Source organism: Enoplosus armatus, chromosome 14, assembly GCF_043641665.1.
Source record: "Enoplosus armatus isolate fEnoArm2 chromosome 14, fEnoArm2.hap1, whole genome shotgun sequence".
NCBI lineage: Eukaryota > Metazoa > Chordata > Actinopteri > Centrarchiformes > Enoplosidae > Enoplosus > Enoplosus armatus.
The window spans coordinates 12,707,098-12,728,898 of NC_092193.1; the positions used below are offsets into that span (position 1 = coordinate 12,707,098).

A 21,801-nucleotide genomic window follows, 5' to 3' on the forward strand; every position below is an offset into this window, starting at 1 on the left:
GTGATTTATGGGCTGTGTGGGTCACTGAAGAACAATAATATGTCTCTGGCTACCTCTCCAGATCTCTCCAATCCGGATGGTTTAGTCTTTAAATCCATCACAGAGACGTCAGTGGAGGTCCAGTGGCAGCCGTTCTACTATTCCTTCGATGGGTGGGAGATCAGCTTCATCCCAAAGGTAGAATAAAGCTGTGTGAAGTGTATGTGTTCGCTGTCAGTCCCAATGTAAGACTGCACTACAGCATGCTGGAAGACAAGTGCGCTGTCCTTGTGTGTGAGAAGAATAGAAGGAGAAAAGACTGACTTTTTACACTTTTAATGAATCATCAGCAAGCAGACAAACAGACTTGCCTTATCTCCCACACACACCACAGTATTGTCTTTTCATTTTGCTTGTTGACTGAACTAAATATTCTTGATTGAAAAGAATTACATTCAAATCTCACCAATGCCAATCTCTAAATGACTTTGAATTTCTGTGCAGAAACAGGAAGGAAAATAAGTTGATGGATTTAGGTTTTCTGGCTGGTTTGCTCATCTTGAAGCCCATACCAAATTAGACAAGCGGATTGTCTTGAGCTTATTGGCTATTAGGTGGATGAGCCATTAAACCCTTTTCCGGAATAACCCTTCGTAAAAACCATAGCAGCACCAGGTTCAAAGCCAGAAAGCAAAAACCTTTCTCTTTCTAATTCCCGCTGTAAACTCAGGTACTCTCGGCACTCTAATCTCGTGCCCTCTCACAGTAATTGGTTTTCTCCTTTCTCCTCTCCGTGTTCTCAGGGGGAGATATCCTTTGGCCCGTCCAGAGTCCAAGCCTCAAATCTGATGTTAAAATGCTTTGTATTTATTTCAAGCCGTTTTAAGGATAGAACGTTTCTAAATGGAAAAAGCAATGGGCTTCCTAATTTCATTTTATTGCTTTTAGCCCTCCCTTTTCTCTCTTTCTATCCAATCTTCCATGTCTCACCGCTGTCTCTCTTCTTCTAGCACTTTCCACCCCCCCCTCCCTTTCCTCCTAATCTTGTTTTTACTTTGCATCCACCACCTCTTGGTTGAGATCACACTTTCCTCTCTATCCCTGAAGGTACCTTCCACCCCTCTCTTTCTCCTTCACCTCTCTCTTCCTCTCCATCCCTTTCTGTATATGTTCTTCCCTCTATCTTCCCTCGCTTTCCCTCCCTCGCTCCAGCCACAGGGGAAATCATATTATGAGTTGGCAGTCCCGCCCCCTGTGGATTTAATCCAGCAACGGGGATTGTGAATTTTGACAATCTCGTAATGGAAGTAGGCATGAAAGCCTCGGCCTCTGCGAACAAACACAGAACTCACTACTCTGTAAAAAGGAAACAGAGGGAGAGGTGAGCTACGAGACCTGACGTTAACACTGTTAGAAACAGCTGCAGTATATATCTGACATTCCAATAAAATACCAGACTGCCAGTGTTGTTGTAGCACATACCTAACACACCATCTGATACGTTATATTTTGGGCTTATCGTAGTAAATCGATAAAGCTGTAAAGAAATCAGTCAATCAATCCTGCTGCCAGCAGAACTGTACTAGTATTATATTAGTCATTTTTTATTAGTTCCAGTAGTATTAAAGTCATATACTGCCATAAAAATAATCTCAGTATTGATTAATATCATTTATGTGACTTTTTCAAAAAGAAAACTGTTTCAGTTTCCTTTAAGCTCCCTCTTAAAAAATACATTTTGTTTGACTGCTGGACAAGCAGCTGTAGCTTTCTTTTGAAATGAAATTCACACACACAGAAACACACTCATGACCACGCGTGACGATTAGTGTTTCCCTGAAGTATCTTCGCTTTGTGATTCATGTTGAATACTCATCAAATGGTCAAAGCTCAGAGGTCAGGACACATGATGAGGCTGTGCAAATCTGCAGTATTCTCTTCACATTTGTTCATAGAATGCCTACATGAACTTGAAATGATGTTAAATAATGCCTGTGGCTATAACACTGTTCAAATTGCACTGATTCATCCTTCACTCCTGGGAAGAAGAGATGGCGCCAGGCAGATTCCATGAACAAAAAAAAAAATCAATGTTTCTTGCTCATTTGAGCTTCTGAAGCTGCATCTTGTTGAAGAAATCAACACATATATATATATATATATATATATATATATATATATATATATATATGTTCAAAAATCATTGATTCATTGGTGTACCTAAAAAACATGTTTGCCCTGGTTTTGAGATATCCGCCTCTGAGGTCCTGTTTACACCTGGCATTAACATGCGTCGTGGGTGATCCAATCACAAGTTGTCAGCTCTAAGTACAGGTGTGAATGCACCCAAGATGCATCGACTAACGTCCTCAGCGTAAGCAGAAGTACATACTAATTTGCATGCCAGTGGCGCCATATTATCAGAATCAGAATCAGAAACTGTTTATTGCCAAGTAACATACATTACAAGGAATTTGCCGTGGTCTGAAGGTGCTATTGTTTCGATAACAAATAAGTAGAATATAAAAGGTAAAATAAGAATAAAAATTAAAATAAGATAAATAACAAACAGTGCAGTGACCAGAATAAAGTAAAGTAAAGTGTCCAGATGAAGTGTCCAGTAGGGGGTGGGTGCATTGAAGTGCGAAACGAACAAGAACAAGCCACAGCTTTTAATTTCCGTCAGACTTGGCACATGAGGTGCGTTGTTGCCTCCCGCTGGTTAAAAACAACAATGCATTTGGTCTTTGATGTATGTGTTTGTTTGCATATAATTGAGATCTGATCACAAGAGGTCGCTGGAGAGTGCCAGGTGTGAACCGATGTACTTAAAGCTGGTCACTTGTGATCGGATCACCCAAGACGCATGTTAATGCCAGGTGTAATGAGGGCCTGACATGTCTGCTGCCACCCCTGTACAAAGGCGTTTCATTTTTGGTGTTCAAGCAATGAAAAATGACAACAACATATTGAAATATTCAACAACACTGTGATTTTCCCTGTTCCTGATAATCCACTGTCAACAGTTTTCATTGGGACTACTTTGTACTGGAGAATGAAATGAATCCGTATGAAATCTGTTGAGTGTCACGATTGGGGATCCCAGTATTGTCTATTTAAATGATTTGTGAAGATGGCAAGGGGGAGGCATTGCATAAAGAAAATCCAGTTTAACAAATACTCGCCGACAATGATTATATTTTTTTATTTTTTTCTTAATTATTACAGCCGTTAGCATCTCACTAGTATCCTGGCCTTTTTTCCCCATTCTCTGTTTTGGCAGTGTCCTTATAATAATGTATGCAAAGAATGGGTACATTTGTATCCCATATATGTCAGCTGTGTGTAATTTGGTGTCTGCGTGTGGTTGCTTGGCACAGGATAGAAATATTTGGGCTTTCTTTCTCAACAATATCTAGGTTTTACAATTATTATTTTTAATAATACAAACAGACAAAGTAATCTCATGCATTTGCATTTTTGCATTAAAGTTATTAAGATATTAATCATTGCTGCAATATATTTCACATCTAATATCATTGTATTTCTTTCTATGAATAATAATAAGATTTTTAGAACCACCTCGCGCCACTTTTTTTGGATAGAAAACGACACAGCGTCTTACCTGAAGAACTAAATTACCCTAATAAATAACCAAGAAGCATGAATGGGCAATCAAACAGTACTTGATTCTTGTCACCCTTTGGCTCAATAAAATGAAAGTGATAAAAATACCTCCACTAGGACCAAAAAAAATAGCTTTTGTCATTTCTCATCTAAGCGACCTTGTCGGCAGAGAGAATTATGACTAATTATGAGCAAACTGACACAGGAGATGGGAGTGGGATATACTGTTATGGTGATTCATTTTGTATAATTTAGCATTGCCTTCATTTAACTGTGTTATTATTGAGATTGAACACCAATTGTTATTGGAACATTACCATTGTGTGTTACTGCCCACCCTGGTAATTTAGTTGAGGTGATTAAATGGATTACGTCTCTAATTACAGTTTTGATTTAGGGAAGTAGCAAGCTGTTATATGTTCTGTTTTAATACAAGCCTTCATAGCGCAGGCTTTTGGGGATCTTGGAGCAGCAGTAGGTGTAACATCTGTCTGTCGACAGGAAGTGCATGTGCAACACTGGCTCTCTGAGAACAGCTGGGAATAACAGGGGCTCCATATGGATGAGTGACAGGCCTTTGGAAATGTACAGGGTGCTGCCTCTGCAGAATATGGCTTGAGAAATATCACCTTAGCATACATATCCATTTTTGTCAAGCAACACAATTGGGGAATTTAATGTGCTAAACCATCCAAAAGTTTCCAAATAATTCAAAAAGGCTGAATACAGTTCAGAAAGTCTACTGCATTTATTTAAATGCAGTCGCTGTTTATGTCTTACTGGGGATGAGAGTCTATTATCTGCCAGATCCCTTATCACCACAGAGAGAAGTAGTTTAAGCCACACAGAAGCTGACATTTCAAAATATGCAAACAATGTGCAACAGACATGAGCTCCAGTCTCTTTTCTTCTTATCACTTCTATCTCTGTTTTTTTTCCCAGGACAATGATGGAGGGATGACTGCACAGCTGCCCAGCACCATCACTTCCTTTGTGCAGACTGGTTTGAGACCAGGGGAGGAGTATACTGTTAACCTGGTGGCACTCAGAGACCAGGGTCGAAGCCAGCCAGTCACTGCTACTGTCACAACATGTATGTATTAATGGAAACTGTAAAGACAAACCTTGATATTGGGATATGATGTCATCAGTCATATAAATTGATAAAATGAAAATACATTCACCTCTCTGTCCAATTGCAGTCAGATTACAGGAAGTTCTTGAATTAGTATACCTATTTTCATTTAAACCTTTTTTTTTCCCAAGTCCATTACAACACATGGATAAAACACATACCTGTGTGCAGAGACAGAACTAAAATGTCCTATATATTACTGTTAGGGTATTGCCAAAATATAACGTTAATGTCCCCGAAAATCTATTTCCTCAATCAGCTGTATTGATTATGACAGATTTCTGTATTTGTGTATCTGTCTATCTGTTTTCTTCTCACTGGTTTAAAGTGTTAAGTTGGAGAAAGAGGATGTCATATACTTCAGTGCACCAATCAGGATTTGACACATTTCACCAAATCCAGTCACGATCCAAAAAACAAAACAAAACAGTGATTTCATATTTATAATAAATGTGAGTAGCACTGCAACTAAGAATTATGTTTATTAGATTAATCTGTCAATTAAACCCAAGGTGACATCTTAAAGTTGCTTGTTTTGTCCCACAAACTGTCCAAAACCCAAAGATGTTCAATTTACAATGATTACACAACAGAGAAAAACAGCAAGTCCTCATATTTGAGAAACTGGAAGAAGCAAATGTTTGGAATTTTTGTTTGATAAAAGGCTTAAATGATTAAGCGATGATTATAACTGTCAGCAATTAATTTTCTGTCAATCAGTCAATAAATAATTTCAGTTCCTAATGCGTATAGCATATTATTCCCTGCCCTTTCAAGACCTGCCACACACATACACAGCTAAATACCCTGGCATAAGCAGTGAGTGTCACCTTGACATATTTGTTGGTCTGCCAACATTTATGTCCCTGATGTAAACCTCACTGAGGTATTACCCCCACTTCTCACCCAGCTGACACTACTTGGACAGCTGTAATAGATCCAATTCAAACCTCGTCTATAACAATTCAAACTCTGATATCTGCAGTCAAAACACCATCAATTTCCTGTCAAGTCTTTGTTCATTTCATGGGTTGTAATTAAATATTGATTCATAATTCATGGCACTCATAAATTTTTCAGGGTGGCCCACTGCAAGACACCTAATTGGATAAAGAAAGAGGAAAAGACAAATTTGAAGTTACTCAATTATTTATAACAAAGATTATCCTTCCTTGGAGACGGGGGGAACGCAATGAGGAGTCTGAGGAAAACCAGAGGGAGAGGACAGCTGATAGGAACTGGTTCTCAGCAACTGTCTTCCTCAGGATGTTTTCTAGGAAGAGACCCAAGGGGCCAATTTCTAATACATCAAGGATCGGGGTGGACCTGCAATATATCAAGCTTGAGTCTGGGACTTATTTAGATCTCAAAAGCTTAAAGACAGACTTTAAAGGAAAATATGGTCCTGTGTCGCTCACTATGTGAAATGTGTAATTTACATAAATTCACCCTGGGGCTGTCGGTAGAGAATAACTATGCCATCACAGCAGAGTATATATGGTATGGTGTTGAACTAAGCATTGTGTCGTGCTATGTTGGTCAGTTCCTCAACATTAAATGAGGTTTGTCACGTTTTTTCAAACTTATTTTTATATAATTATTCAAATGTATCATCATAAACTGTTCATAAATGTTATTTAAGTTATAGTTTTGTGCCTCATTTAACTGCAGCAGAAATCATTAAGAAAAGTGTTGATTAGAGATAAAAAAAAAAAACACCTGTATTTTCCCATACATCTGTTCAAGCAACAGATGTCAAACCATAGCTTTTGTGGAAAGTAATTAACAAGTTAATGAAATAGAGTGCTAATTATCACATTCTTTAACACCCCATTACCTTGACTGAAATACCTTTATATTGGCAATGATGCTCTAACAATGAGAGCGTGCAGAGCAAATGTTTAGAGAATCCCTCTTGTGTCATCCTTCTATTTTCTGCCGCTTATCTGGGGCCTGGTCACGATGGCAGCAGGCTAAGCAATGTGTGGTCTCCCTAGCAATGTTTCCCAGCTCCTTCTGAGTGAGGCCCAAGCGTTCCCAAGACAGATGAGATATATAATCTCTCCAGAATGTTCTGGGTCTGCCCCAGGGTCTCCTACCAGTTGGACGTGCCCAGAAAACCTCCTAAAGGAAGTCGCACAGGTGGCATCCTGATCAGATGCCCGAATCACCTCAACTGGCTCCTTTTGACGTGAGGGAGCAGTGGCTCTACTCCAAGCTCCCTCCGGATGTCTGAGCTCCTTATCCTATCTCTAAGAATAGGTGCAAGTTATTCAAAAAATTATGTTTTGGTATCTAACCAAAAATCTGGTATTAAATTGGCAATAAAAATACCTAGACTAAGTCAAAAAAGTAGTGCGGCAATAGATGGCAAGGTTGACAGAGGAACCATACCCTCGTGGCTATGCTTTGTTTGTAACAATAGCAGCAGGACATTCTATAATTATGCGTCTTTCTTCCTTTGTTTCACAGTGATTGACGGCCCCACACAGCTGATCGTGCGGGATGTGTCAGACACTGTAGCGTTTGTGGAGTGGATATCACCAAAAGCAAAGATTGATCAGATCGTGTTGCGTTATGGCCTGGTGGGAGGAGAGGGTCCACGGACTACCTTCCGCCTCCAGCCCACACTCAGCCAGTACTCCCTGCAGGTGAGTGGTGGTGGGGTGGGGGGGGCGGGGGGGTCATAGATCTGATCATACGGACACATTATGTGGACTCACCTGCCATCTGGGGACAGAAAAGCCAGTCCTCACAACTTAAACCATTTATCTTTGGGTTGAGGGTTGTCTTTGTGGTTATTACATTGTACTCGCAAGTATAGTATTACTAGTGTGTGTACGTGTGTGTGTGTGCACTTGTCATGCTTGTTAAATTATCTAATCTCAGAGTCTGCCTGCCTTCTGTGTCTGGAGATAAAATAAAAACAAACGAAAAATCCATGCAAAGAGATTAAACAGACTGAACTGTCCCTTCTTTTGTTCCACAGGTTCTGCGTCCTGGCTCGCGTTACGAGGTGTCAGTGAGCGGCGTGAGGAAAGGAAATGAGAGCGGATCTATTTCCACTGAATTTACTACCGGTGAGGTCTGACAGCAAGCAGATGTGGTGATAGTGGTGTGTGTGATCCTGTGCCTGCCTCTGAGGATGACAAATTGATGACATACGGCCTAATGTATACCACACGTTTATCTATATTAGATATAGTAGTGAACATCTGTTCAGGGTAATTTTTGCTCTCATTTGTGCAGAAGAAAGTACATTATTTGTGGAAACATCATCCTAATTTGTTTTGAGTGCAAACAACAAGTGAACAAAATGACAGTACTTTCAGCTTCATCTAAAGTAAAATGTATGCTTATGATGTCAGAATATCTAAATCAAGTTTTTTCAAATGAAGTAAAATGTATGTAACAGTAAATTATATAATTTTACATGCAAATCCACTGTAGTAATTAACAGTTGGACACTAACTGTATCTCAGTCTGATGATGTTTAAACCGCTGATGTTTGCTTGTTCACCATCCCGGAGAATTGGTCTCAGTGTCCCCAACATTGTCAGCTTTATCGTTCTTCTCAGAGATCGATGCCCCCAAGAACTTGCGGCTCGTGTCCAAGACCTCCACCACCCTCGAGCTTGAATGGGACAACAGTGAGGCTGAGGTAATTAGACACGGCGGGATTAGCATTAGCAGTTAATTTTCATGATTTGTTTTTCAGCCATTTTGAGTGATCAACGGGTTTGGTCATTTAAATGTCACTTTTGTATCTTTGCCTGTATTTTGATGCTGTGTTCTGCCTTGATTTGGCACTCAAACACGATAGGAAGATAGGAATAATAAAAGGAATACTTATCCAATAATATGTATGGGATTATATAGATAAAATACTCTGGGTAGGCTCAAAATAAGTACTTTTGATTCTTAAAGTATATTTTGCTGAATATACCTCTCTCTTACTTTTACTTAAGTAGATTTTTCAGGGGTATTTTCATAGTCTAATATACAGAAGGTACTTTTACTTGGTAAAGGTTTTGAATACTTCTTCCACCACTGGAAGCTATTCATGCTAAGTCTCCCAATAGAAGAGTCCTGAAATACTTCATAGCTTCTACAGGACCTCAACCCAACCTTAGGTGCCCCTTACATCACTGAGTATGTGTTAATTATGTACTTTTTGTAAAAAATAACAACTAATTTCCTTAATCCCCTGACTTTATCCACCCTCCCTTGACCTTTCCTGCATACATTCCCTAAAGCAGTTTTTTTTTCACTTAATCATCACACACAGGTGAGTATGTTTTTCGTGAGCTTGGTAAATACCAGTAACAGGAATGTGGCAAACAAATTTACTATGTGCGAGTGGTCACTGAATGTTTTACTCCGAATGAAAATGTAATAAATAATGTTGTTTCACTCAGTAATCTCAATGATACTCCCAGAGCTCAGTAACCACACAACCAGACTTATGAAGCTAGTCTGTCTTGATGCATGTTAGCACTACAAATTTATTCATCCTCATGATTCTGCAGAGTGCTGACGGAGAGCCAAATATCACACTGGGCTAATGTAAAATAAACCATTTATTCTATGAACCATCAGTAATGCAGGGTAAAACTTAAAGCTGTCTGAAACGTGGCTGTTTGTTCGAGCCTTGTATTTCCTTTATGTTGTTATAAATACTGTCAAATGTTTCCTTCAGTCTGGTGTTAATGTTTAAACGTATATGTTTAAATGTAGGTGGAGGGCTACCAGGTGGTGTACAGCACTTTAGCAGGAGACCAGTATGATAAAGTCATTGTACCACGTAATGAGGGAGCCACCACTAAGACCACTCTCACAGGTAAGTGTGTGTTGTTCTTCTTTCATTTGTGGTGTAGTCAACTTTTATTGAATAATTTATCATCAACATCTGTAGGTGTTTTTTGCTCAGTGTGGTGTTTTTCCTCATGCCATCAGTATTGTCACTGTGCCTCTAATGTGTACTGAAGAAGCCGGGAAGTGCCTGTGTGTTTTACATGGCAGGATTATCTCTCAGAGCTAACACTTGGCTGACGGGCTACTGATTGTATCTGTGGAAATGCTTGTTGTCCTGCGGGCATATTGAAAGGCTGTCAGAAAGGAGGGGTCAGCTGGGATGTTTTTTCTGAAAGGCCATAGTGCTGGAAAGGGCATGGCCGGCATAAGAATAGAAGCAAAAGGTCCTTGTGTTATTCTGTTGGGCCATTGCAATCGATGCTGCCTGCACTCTCATTCTTCCTCTGTCACCCCCCCCCCCCCCCCCCCCCCCTCCACACTCTCTCGACTAATAATCTCTGACACTCTCGCTCATTTTTATTGCTCATCTCTTCATCTTTATTTCTGTAGCCTGAGAAACTCACTGTGGACGTACTGAATTGATTTGACACTGATCAATTATGCAGTTGGCAAAAAAAGCGAGTTTCTTCAGAAATCATACTGATGTATATGTAAATTTGCCTTGACTTCATCACCAGTGTACAGCTAATTGGGCTGTTATGAAAAACTCCATCTAATTGACATGCACTTTGAGTGAGAAGGAGAGTGTAAAACAAGTCGGTATGATTTTTCTTCTTCTGCTATATTGAGTGTTAAGTTAGTTACCGTTTTTTTTCTCTTGTCTTTGTGCCCCAGACCTGCTGCCAGGCACAGAGTACGGCATCGGCATTTCTGCCATGAAAGGTAGCAACCAGAGTACTCCGGCAACAATGAACGCCAGGACCGGTGAGTGAATTACTGTTTATACTCCACCGTAAAAAGCCGCCGATTCACTCATGCATTGTAAGACACGCTAAGTTAATCACAGCAGCCTTGTACTGGAAATCTCAGCTCCAGAGCAAGCTGGTGGACCCATTTGTTATTATAAATGTAATTCTCAGTTCGTGCTGTCAGTCAGAACTCCTGTTCCAACCATTAAAAGCCATTTTAGAGAAATTAAGCAAATCAGATTTTGCCAACAATTGTGCTTTTTTTAGGGTGGTGTGTGGTTGTTTCATATTACCAGCTTGGGTTCCCATTATATCATTTTAAAGCTGTAATAGTGCGTACCATTTTGCTAATGGCCCTCTCCTTACCTCAGTACTTGATCGGCTATTTGAATTTTTATTGTGTTTTGAGTTGTTGGGCAGAAAGAAAAAAAAAGAAGACCCCATTTGACCTTCTGTTTGAAATGTTAGTGCATGGAGGTGCTTCACTAATCTTTCCCATAATGTTGACTGTCAAGCACATCTTTCCTCCAGTCGCAATTATTTTAATGGCTGAAGGTATTTTGCACTTTGCAAAATGATGCCTCCATTTGCGTTACGAACAAGTTCTTTCTACCCAACTATTTTCTGCACTCTCTTTGAACTTTGAAAATGCACTACAGCTATCACATCGTTCCCAAATAGCTTTAAATAATATGACAACACCTCCTGTCTGTCTGGCACACAACAGTGCTCATGTTAGTGTGAGTTGCTGAGAGCTGAAAGCATCATTTCCATTAACACTGGTTTTAGTTGAAGTTCTTTCTGTCCTTCTTTTCCCAGAAAAACTAAATTTGAAAAGGAGCTCCAAAAACATGGAGACAAACTGTGCAGTAGAGGATTAGATAAGAATGAAACATTGATGATCCAGTGGGCAAGTTGGGTCATTGCTGAAGGAAAAACAAACATAAGAACACAACAAATACAAAAGGATTAAATACACAATCATTATGTTAATGCTAAGGTCCTTTTGGAAATGAACTTCCTGGAAGCTTTTTTTGTTATTTTTTATCAGTAACGGTTTTGATGTCAATGCTGCACCAAAGAGGAGGATATACAGTAGATAAACATACAGAAGTTTGTTAGTTTTCTGTTAAAATGTTGCACAATGTTGCAGTGAATCAGTAAATGTTTCCATTGAATTTAAGAGGATGTGACTTCCAACAACTGTCCCTCTCTGGACTTGAACTGCGGACGCTTTTTTACATTCATTTTTGTTTGTGTTCTGGTCGAGGGAAGGCATGCAATGAGGAGTATTTGCATGACATGAATGCTTTGTCTACAGCGGAGGGGACTGCAACATGAAGGTGTATTAGAAAAATCTGGTTCATCAGCATTTATTGCATCTTCTCTCTTTCAATATGCCACGTTTTCTATGTCAGCAAAGCTTTTTTGCAATATTTCATTTCTTTTTATGCAGAATTCAATAATATGAAACATAAGAGGATGAATCAGCACTACGAGTATAGCAACAAACAAAAAACATCCTAGACCATAACATGAGAGTATAACTGCGTATTAATTACATATAGGACATTGTGCTTTGTGTACTTAATTACGTTTTGGGGTAGCCCAACCAAAGGGAGGGCAAAATCAATATGAAAAGTAATACAAATACAAAATATAAATATAGGCATAAAAAAAGAACCATAAAGGTCAATATCAAAAGGTAATGTCCCATGCACTGTCTACACTTGACTCAGTCATAGGACATTTGTCATGGATGAGTAGGAAGGTCCCTGAAATGTCATATAATATCTTAAATTGCCGTCAGTAACTCACCCTGTTGGTGTACACCTACTCAGGTGCATTCTTCTGGGTAACAGTGTTAATATGCTCATGCAGTAACGGTAGTCTGCCTTAATTCTGGCTTTACTGAAATATTGTTTCCCCTCTGTTAGGCTTGGATGTGCCCTTGGATCTAACTGTGACGGCTTCTACAGACAACACCATCACTCTGGTGTGGGGCGTGGTCCAGGGCCCTATCGACCATTACAAGGTCACCTACACATCCTCCTCTGGCGTCACTACTGAGGTAAAGAATCGGACAGATGAACTTTTGAATGGATAATAGATATATTAAACAGGTATATACTCCCATTGAATTTGGGCTTAACTATGTCTTCCTTTTCCAGCTGACGGTGCCTAAAGATGTCACATCCACCACTCTGACAGACCTTGAGCCTGGGACTGAGTATACCATCACTGTAGCAGCGAGAAGAGGACGACAGCAGAGCAGTGCAGCTACCATAGACGCCTTCACAGGTAGAGAGAATAGTTAACAGTGTACTTTTGTGCAGCTTTATTGTTAGCTGAATAACCTATAATAACCTTGTCTTTTTCTTTGCAACAGCTCGATATATAAACTTTTCTAGATTATCAAGGTTGCGATACAGCATCACTTTAATCCATTCAATTATCAGACAGAACAAAGAGAAATTCACCCGAGTGTTTGCTCTGCTCAGATAAAAACATGAAAGATCAGCCTATTACTGCAGGAAGCTCGAGAACGGTTTAAACAACAGTGGTGCGTAGTGAAGTTGAATGGTGAATATAATCAACTAAAGTGTGGCAGCAGGTAAGGTGAGTCCCTCTAAAAGAAAATGGAGAACCCTAAAAGACTTTGAAGAAGCAATTAGCGGAGGTAAATTATTCAAGTCAGCTAATGAGCTTGTTACAAGTGTTCCCTAATTGCACCTCTGTTTTGCATCTAAATGTATTTGTGTTTCTGTTTCTTCTGATTCCTTTTCAACGGCACATTCTCTCTGTCACGCTCGGTGCGCCGCTCTTCCTCTTTCTGAGCTCGATGTTTTCTCTTTCTCTGAGAATTTCAATCACTACAAAGTTGTCTTTTCTCCAGACTTGTGTCTATCCATCCTGTCAATCTACGCAGCACTGTTGGTTCTTTGTTATTTTTACAGAAAGCTTGACGTGACTCTCGCTTGCACAGAGGATGGTGTCATAATGATGGGCGTGCGCTTAACTGCTGTCAGTTTTGTCATTCTTTTCCTCACCGCTCTCATCATCATCATCATCATCATCTCTTTTCTTCTTCACTGTGACCGCCGTGGCAGTTGTTACCATCATAACCATCATAGAGATCATCATCATCGCATTCATCATCTTTTATCAGTGGCTCCTTTGGTAACACCACTTTATCCATCTGGAGAGGAGAGATGAGAGGACGATAAAGCGACAGATCAAGAGGAAAAATAATTAATTACCTGTCATCTTCTCATCCACTGTTCACTTGGCCATATTGGCAACATCTGTCTGCCTGCGCTCAGGTGAACTCATCATAAGGAAAGAAATCTGGTGAATAATCCAAAGTTTGATCTTGAACTATGATCAAATATAAATCCCAAACTGCCTTTGGAGCAACATCCTTTAAGCAGTCGTCTGCAAACCTCTTATTATTATTTATTCATTTATTTCTTATTGCAGTAGTGTTTTTGCACCACATCTTTGAGAGCGCACTAGAGAATTGTTCATTTACATTATGTTTCCATTTACATATATTTTAATGGATTCATGTTTGTTTATTTATTTATTCAATCATTCATTCTTCTTCTTTTCGATTTATTTTTTATGATATATACTGTATATATACTTGTGAACAGTTTAGGGCTACTAAAATTATCGGGTGATCGCACTTTTGGAAGAGAGATATCCTGACTTTTAGTCCCTAGTATGGGGCAAGCTCAAAAAAAAGGATGGGCTCTACATTTCCCATAATGCCACCAAAAGCATATAATCGTTAGAAGTAAATGCCCTTTTAAACTGAGCCCCCAGTTTGTAATGATGCTTTCTGTTATATATTTGAGCCCAAATGGAGATAAACCCGATAACATCATCATTGCACAGCTTTTTTCAGAGGCCGAGTAGCTCTTCTCATGACTAGCAGACTGACCTTTATGTGTAAAAGTTCATCGACATCTTCTGTGCTGTAGGAAAAGTATCATTAAGACCTACAGAGGGTGGTCATCACATTACACTGACACTCACTCCTTCTTCTGCAATGTTAATAATTCCATAATTACTGTAAAGCAAAGCCATAGTCTTTTCTCTTTAAAGATACCATGTGGAGTTTTTGACCACCTCTGGTTCTGGAGAGAAATGTTTGGCTGAGTGTGTCTTTATGTTATTTGTATCACGTCTTCTACCAGCCTCCACACAGGGACACACATGCACACCAGACACGATAGAAATTTTCTGCTGACTGCACAGGGCAGTAATGCATGTTGACAGTTGGTGAAGGAAGTGTGCCATAAAAGGTAGCCATTCACCAATAAAAGAGGAGAGGAACATAAATGCAGGCAAGTGTAAACAAAGCAGGTTTCAAATGATGATTGATTACAAAGAGAAGTCCACAGGCCGCCTTTAATCTGGATGTTACTGCATCTTCCCTGCCGCACATGGCTAATTAAATTCAAATCGTCTTGCATTTGTTGCTGCGTCAGCTGCTACACTGGTTCATATTCATTACATCATCTTCTGTCCAGGTCATGCGTTTTGACAACAGCATCTGCTATCATCATCATTTCTCCATCCTCTTATTGTGAACAGTCCCATCACATCTTCATCTTTATGGCGGATAACCTCATTAGTTTCTCTTTTTTTATGACCAATTAAACCATTACTTCCACATGATTGTGGTCTGCTCTGACTCTCACCTTCTCCATCAAGAATACACCCAAGGCTAATTTTCTCAACTGTATTATAAACGATCTATTACACCATCCAGGACTGCCTCCATCCATCACTGAATTCCTTGTCTGTCATCTCGATAACAAAGGCAGCTGTTTTCTTTTTTTTTTCATCACTGTTTCTCTGCTTGTGTCCAGCTTTTTTACCTGTCCTTGAAAGCTCTCCGGTGACCTTTAAACCCCCGTTCCTCCAGGAATCAGGCCCGTAACCCACCTCTACTTGTCAGAGGTGACTTCAGACTCTGTGTCGGTGGCCTGGAGCGCTCCAGCACCGCCTGCTGACCTCTTCATCCTGAGCTACAGTTCTGCCGACGGGACCGACACCTCTAAGGTGACGCTGGACGGCTCTAAGACGAGGTCACTGGTCCAGGGGCTGCTGCCGTCCACTCCGTATACCATCAGTCTAATCACAATACAGGGGGATGTTACCTCTGAGCCCATTACAGCATCACTCACGACAGGTGAGCTGCTTGATGTCATGAAAAAGGTGTCAAAGGTAACTCGGGATGACACGAATGAGGATAGATAAACATGAGCAGCATAATAACGGTTTATTGGATCTGTCTTAGTAGTTATACATCTTTAGTTCATACTACTGTTTGTCTATGCATGGTCAGCGTATTTACATTATGTGTTAATCGATTCATTGTTTGGTCCTCAAATGTCAGAAAATAGTGAAAAATGTCCATCACAATTTCCTAAAGAAATTTCCTGAGGTCTTTAAATTGCTTGTTTTGTCCCACCAGCCCTACAAAGATTAGTTTGATTTATTCAATTAATTGACTAATTGTTTTCAGCTCTAATCATATTAATCACATTTATGAATGGGCTGCACTGTTCTTCTGGGGGTTTATTGAGACAGGTGGCACTGAAATGTCCCTGAATCCCATTTAGGATTAAGGAGGAAAACAGAGGTTGGGAATAACAAAGAAAGTATTTTTAGAAAGAAAAGAGGGGAGTGTAAGTGAAAAGGAAAAAGGAGAAAAATGGGCGTAAGAAATGGAAATACAAAGCGATTTTAAATTAAATATGTATTTGCAAAAATGCTGTTTGAGCACAGACCCGCAGCAGGATGAGTTTTGTAATTAGAGATCTGCCTTTGGGGTTTTTATTTTCTATTTTATTTTATTTTTTTGCCAGACTTGGAGACACAGTTCCAAAAATACAAGCTTGTTTTATTCTTCTGTGGTATCAGACAACTGACGTCAGTCTGTATAATGATCGAGTGTTATTTTATGTTTCATACGCATTTATAACATTGGAGGGATATTTGAGAAACTGCTGACAAATGGTTCTCTAATAAAGACAAGGACAGAGACGATAAAGGTGAGAGAGGGGGAGGACAGGTGCAGTGTGAGGGCTCCAATTGTAGGTGTAATATTTAGTGTAAGAGAAGCCGTCTGCTCTTGCTTTGTACTGTGTTCTGTTTTCTGCTTATCCATTTGAATTGATTATTTTCCATCTAGCCTTTTTTTTATCTCCTCCCACTTATTCACAGTTTCTCTCCATTTCTTTTGATCAAAATATTTTTCTTCAGACTGCGCAGCAATGATCCTTCACACCTTTCTCTTTCTTTGTAATATATGATACAGTATTACTGTGTAATTTCTCATTAATTGGTTTGTTGTAAAGAAGGAGCTCTCAGAAACATTTCTTTTGATTACGAGTGTGCTATTCACGTCTGGGAAGAGAATGAATGAGAAGAGGGTAAGTATGATAACCTGCCTGAGAGGGGCGAGACAGAAAAGACAATCTCTGTTTATTTTTGCTACAAATTAAGACAATAGGAGAAGCATCAAAAGAGACAATAAGAGAGGATTGAAGACAAATAGAGAAACGGCGACTGTCAGCATCGAACAATAGAGATATTAACTTTGCATCAGTGCCAGAGACACCTGCGTGCTGTCATCTGATTACTATGCCAGTTTCATATAATACCTTGGCAGCTTCAAGCACTCTCTGTCTCTCTTTACATTCAGCCACACGTGATGATGAGCAGATTTTGAGGGTGAAATTGGACGGGGGTTTTGAGACATATGTACAGTGTTTCTTGCACCTGCCGTTAGACTTTGGTAATTCTGCTGTCCTTCTTTGATCTTGCATGTTTGAATGTGAGCATTGATGAGAGACTGCACCCCGGGTTGCTTTGTATAATTAGATGTGCTTATAGCGTTACATTTATTGCATTTGAAATGTTTTAACCATTATAGCAGCTGGTTTGGTTTATCAGACTGATAGTCACTCTATGGTCAGTTCAAACGGTGCTTTAAAGGAGCTCAGCCTGAGGGCCACATTCAGTTATTAGCTTACACAGTGCAAATTGAATTGTGATCTTCCAGGGGGATAAAGTCAATAGCAGCAGATATCTCGGACAGAACTATCCTGTAACTGCTCCCCTTCAGACTCTCAGAAAATCACAATTTTCAAGCCGTTATTTTCGGGCACCACCTATGCCAAAGCACACCTAAGATATGCACGCATGAATAATCACAACTTATATAAATGCTACTACTGTATGTCATACAAGTGGAATTTAAATGAGTTCAAGGCCAGGAGTTATAAATTCCCCCCTCTGCTTTAATAGCCATTATTCTTTTTTTGGTCAAAGCAGGAAAGAGAGTGGAGCAGTTGGTTTACAAGCGCTGCCTGTTTCGCCCTTTGTCCACACCAAGAGATGGAAGTGATCTCTTAATCTCATCCTCTTCTTTTTTGTCTTTTTCTTTCCCCCTCTCTAACTTTCTTTATCCCTCTATTTCTTTCTCTTGTAGCTAAGGACCTTTCATCAGTTTAATTGCTTGCTCACATTGTTTTTGCCATAACCTTTTCCATGGCAGCTCGATAGTCTCGAGAGACACATAAAACAAATTGTCAGCAGGGGGGTTGTGGGGGTGTCTCCTCTGAGTAAACCCTGCTCAGTCTCAATGCTAATGTCGCCCATTGTGGTCTTTTAGAACAATGGACCTAGATTTCTCCTGGAATATCTTTTGATGGTGTTTATTTATTTTACAAATTTGCATTACAAAATGCTTCCACAGACCAATGAGAGGTCTGTTCATGTAAATGCGATGAAAAGGAGATTAAAACTGGACAAAGCAAGGATTACTGGAATACTTGGGCTTTCAAGGGCACTGATTATTTTTGATTTTTATGTAAATTCCTGAACTTGCTTCAGAATACACACATAATGCCCTCCTATTGTACGTCTGGGATCAGAATAAACTCATCTGTCAAGCGTTAAAGCAGGATCGTCCTGTAGACATCGTTTGAAACCTTCAGTCTCTCGTGTTTTGATCGTCATTTTGATCCTATGCTAACACTTCCCCACCCATCATCTCCCTTCTAGGCATGGACCCACCAAAAGAGATGACGGTATCAGATGTGACCGAAGACGCGGTGACTATCTCTTGGATCAAACCACTGGCTCCATTTGAATACTACAAGCTGTCCTACCAGTCAGCCAGAGGTAGCATATTCCTTACATACTGCAACGTCTGTCTCATTATGACATGACATTTATTATATCAGCATACACTCCATAATGTTACAGTTTAATGTTACAGTTAAATGAACATGGTATTTGGTGTTGCAGCTCTCTGATAGATATTTTGGTGCAGGGAAGCTTGTCACACACCCTGTTAGACCTAATTAATTGTAACATTTTATCAGTCTAATTTAATTGAAATTTTAATTAAAATTCTGTATTGATGAAATATTTACTCTGTGATACAAAACACACAGCAGTTGGATAAGCATTATAACCCTGCACATAAAGAAACGTACGATCAGAGTGATGACAACAGGTCTGACGTTGGTCTCTCTCTGGTATCTCCTGCAGGTCGAGTAGACAGCGTGGTGATTGACAGCGATGTGACCAACTACACCTTGTCCAGCCTGTTTCCTGCTACAGAATACGAGATCAGCCTCATCGCTGTCAGAGGGAGTCAGGAGAGCAAAGTGGTCAGCACCTCCGTCTTCACAGGTAGGTGTTGTTAGGAAACATTATTAGGGCCACAAAAAATAGAAGAGAAGAGAACACAGCCATGCAACCAAGCAAACTACGCCTGCACTAGCCTGATAATCAGGCGGGAGCCCTAACCAATCAGTAGTGAGTGACTATTCGTCCGCCGCCGTCATTTTTAGTCAGCATGGGAGCTTCAGAAGCAGTTGCTGGGAGCAGTTAACTTTTATGATCTTTGTTTCTCATGAAGATAGAAGAAGTGTCCGTTCAAGGGTTAATATTTCTGTGAGATAACTTACAACAACCTGTGCAGCTGTGTCCATGTCACTCACACTTGTCTCTGTTTTTCTGGCCATTTGTCGGTTGCTCATTGAGGTCCTGACCAGGCTACATGTGCACAGTGCAGAGACAGAAAAACAAAATCCTGTCTCAGACTCCTTCGTGGGCCATTTGTCAGTCACATGGACTGTAGCAGGTTAGAGGAGAACATGCTTTGATTAGAAAAGCACCCCTGTTGTATTGGCAGCAGGATGGTTGAGGAGGCTGCCTCATTCCAGGGTTTCTTGGTTTAATCGCTCGTTATAACAACCACTGCCTGGCAACTGCACCCAACTACATCTTCCACAGTTATCATCAAGTTGAATTAACACCTCTCTAAAACAGTTTCAACAAAAAAGTGAACATTATGACTTCATGGAGAAGGGATTTACTGTTGTATTAGACTGCATTAGTTTTAGCTAGGTGTACCTAATAAACTGTGAAAACGCTGTAGTCTTCTTTCGATGTGCTTTTGTAATGTTCTGCTCCTGTACAACAGGAAATCGCATTGCATTAAAACCACACTCCTCACTCCTTTCGTCTACAACTCTTTGATGAACGTCTCGCTGTGAGTGGGCGGCAGGGGGACAAAACGTTTGCCATGTAAAATGAATGAAGGATTCCTCTTCCTCCGCTAGACTTTCAGACCAATTGTTCTTCCCACAACAATAACAGCTGTGCGTTGGGAGATGTGTGCTAAAAAGAGCAACACACGCACACACACACACACACACACACATACAGACGTCAGACCAAATCTAAGGGTACAGCTGACATTGCAGGAGGTGCAATCTTTGCTGCTGCAATAGATGAAACTGTCCACTCCATGACCCAGTAATTGGTAACCTACTCCCAACTCCATCTCACTCTCCTGTATCTCTCTGCTTCCCTCCCTTTCTTATCTCTTTATACTTTTGCCTCAACTCGATCCTTCTGTATCGTTACGCCTCTCTCTGTCTCTCCCATTCTGTCTCTCTTTCTCTCAGTATCCCTCTCTCCTCTGTCCTCTCTATTTCCTCTCTGCTTCATCCCTTCTTTCTTTAATCTTCTCTCTCGGTGTCTCCCCTCTATTTCTTCATTGAGGACCCTCAAGCTCTCTTGCTTTCAGACTCTTAACTTAGCACTGAATCATAAGTTAGAAAAACATAAAACCTCACTCACACACACGTGCATGTACATATGGGACACCGTTCTTCCACTAATGTAAGATTAACACACTCTCCCAGTGCTGTGTGCATAATCTTCAGTGTGTGTGTGTGTGTGAGAGAGAGAGAGGAAAAGAGAGCGAGGGAGCTGAGGAGAGCAGAAGGTGTGTTTGCATGCCAATGAGACCTGATTCACCAGCAGCCGCCAGGTTCAAGAATCCAGTGAGAAAAGAAGAAGCTGAAAGAGTCTCTGTCTCTCACTTTCACTCTCTTTTCTCATCTCTGTCTTGCTCTTCCCCTCCAATTCTTTATTATCAGCTCTCCTTTCTAACAATCCCAGTGTACTTACAATGAGCAGAGCCATTGGGGCTGTAATAGCCTCAAAAGAACACAACTCCAAAGTCAAGCTTGTTAGAAATGGTAAATAACATTTTCCTCACATCGCACAATGCCCAACCAGGGACATTTTAACGCTGCTTTCAACAGCAATACATAAACAGGGGATTTGGAAGAGTAATCCAGCATTGCCTGGCCAAGTATGTAATGACTTGAATAACGCCGCAATTGCTACTTACTTCACTTCCGTAATCAGTTATTGTCAGAGGGGATGAAGAAGCAGGGAGCCATATTTCATTTTGCTAACACAGCAGGTACTGCTAATCTAAAGATGAATTTGGGAGGGTTGACACTAAATGGACTGTGTGAAGGTGCGTTTAATGGAGGGCTCGTTAGCTCATTAGCAAAGTGTCAGGATTTCGTGTATCACTCTACCCAAAACTGAAGTTCAGAGACAGACCATTAAAGTCCTCCCTACCTGTCTATTTCTTTCTACCAGCTATTTCAAGAGAAGATAGATGAGTACACTTGTATTTTAAATGGATGCTTTGTTAAAATATTGCCACAAAATCAAAATTTCTGAGAACCAACGCAGCTAAAGTATGAATTAGAAGAAATATATGGCTATGGGACATGTTGCAAGGCAGAGTTATTGGCAAAAGAAGAGATGCAAAATAGAGACTGTAAATAAGAGAGAATAATGTAAGAGAGTCAACAGATCTGCTGCAGTGGCCCGGGTTCAATTCCTGCCTGGCCCCCCTCTATCCTGTCTCTCTCTGCAGCTGTCACAATCTTGTAAAGGGAAAGGAAAAAAGAATAAATAGAGAGTATGCTTTCA

The 21,801-nt window shown here is 40.2% G+C and overlaps 1 protein-coding gene across 1 annotated transcript in view; it reads left to right on the top strand.

Annotated features, from left to right (window-relative positions):
- tnr (tenascin R (restrictin, janusin)) overlaps positions 1 to 21,801 on the top strand; it is a 62,166-nt gene that overhangs the window by 11,669 nt on the left and 28,696 nt on the right. The window contains exons 8-19 of the mRNA XM_070918478.1: positions 62 to 177; positions 4,549 to 4,699; positions 7,214 to 7,392; positions 7,731 to 7,821; positions 8,302 to 8,402; positions 9,479 to 9,581; positions 10,391 to 10,480; positions 12,402 to 12,535; positions 12,636 to 12,765; positions 15,401 to 15,667; positions 18,550 to 18,669; positions 19,042 to 19,185. Coding sequence (XP_070774579.1) covers positions 62 to 177; positions 4,549 to 4,699; positions 7,214 to 7,392; positions 7,731 to 7,821; positions 8,302 to 8,402; positions 9,479 to 9,581; positions 10,391 to 10,480; positions 12,402 to 12,535; positions 12,636 to 12,765; positions 15,401 to 15,667; positions 18,550 to 18,669; positions 19,042 to 19,185 — 1,626 coding nt within the window. The remainder of the gene's footprint in view (positions 1 to 61; positions 178 to 4,548; positions 4,700 to 7,213; positions 7,393 to 7,730; positions 7,822 to 8,301; positions 8,403 to 9,478; positions 9,582 to 10,390; positions 10,481 to 12,401; positions 12,536 to 12,635; positions 12,766 to 15,400; positions 15,668 to 18,549; positions 18,670 to 19,041; positions 19,186 to 21,801) is intronic.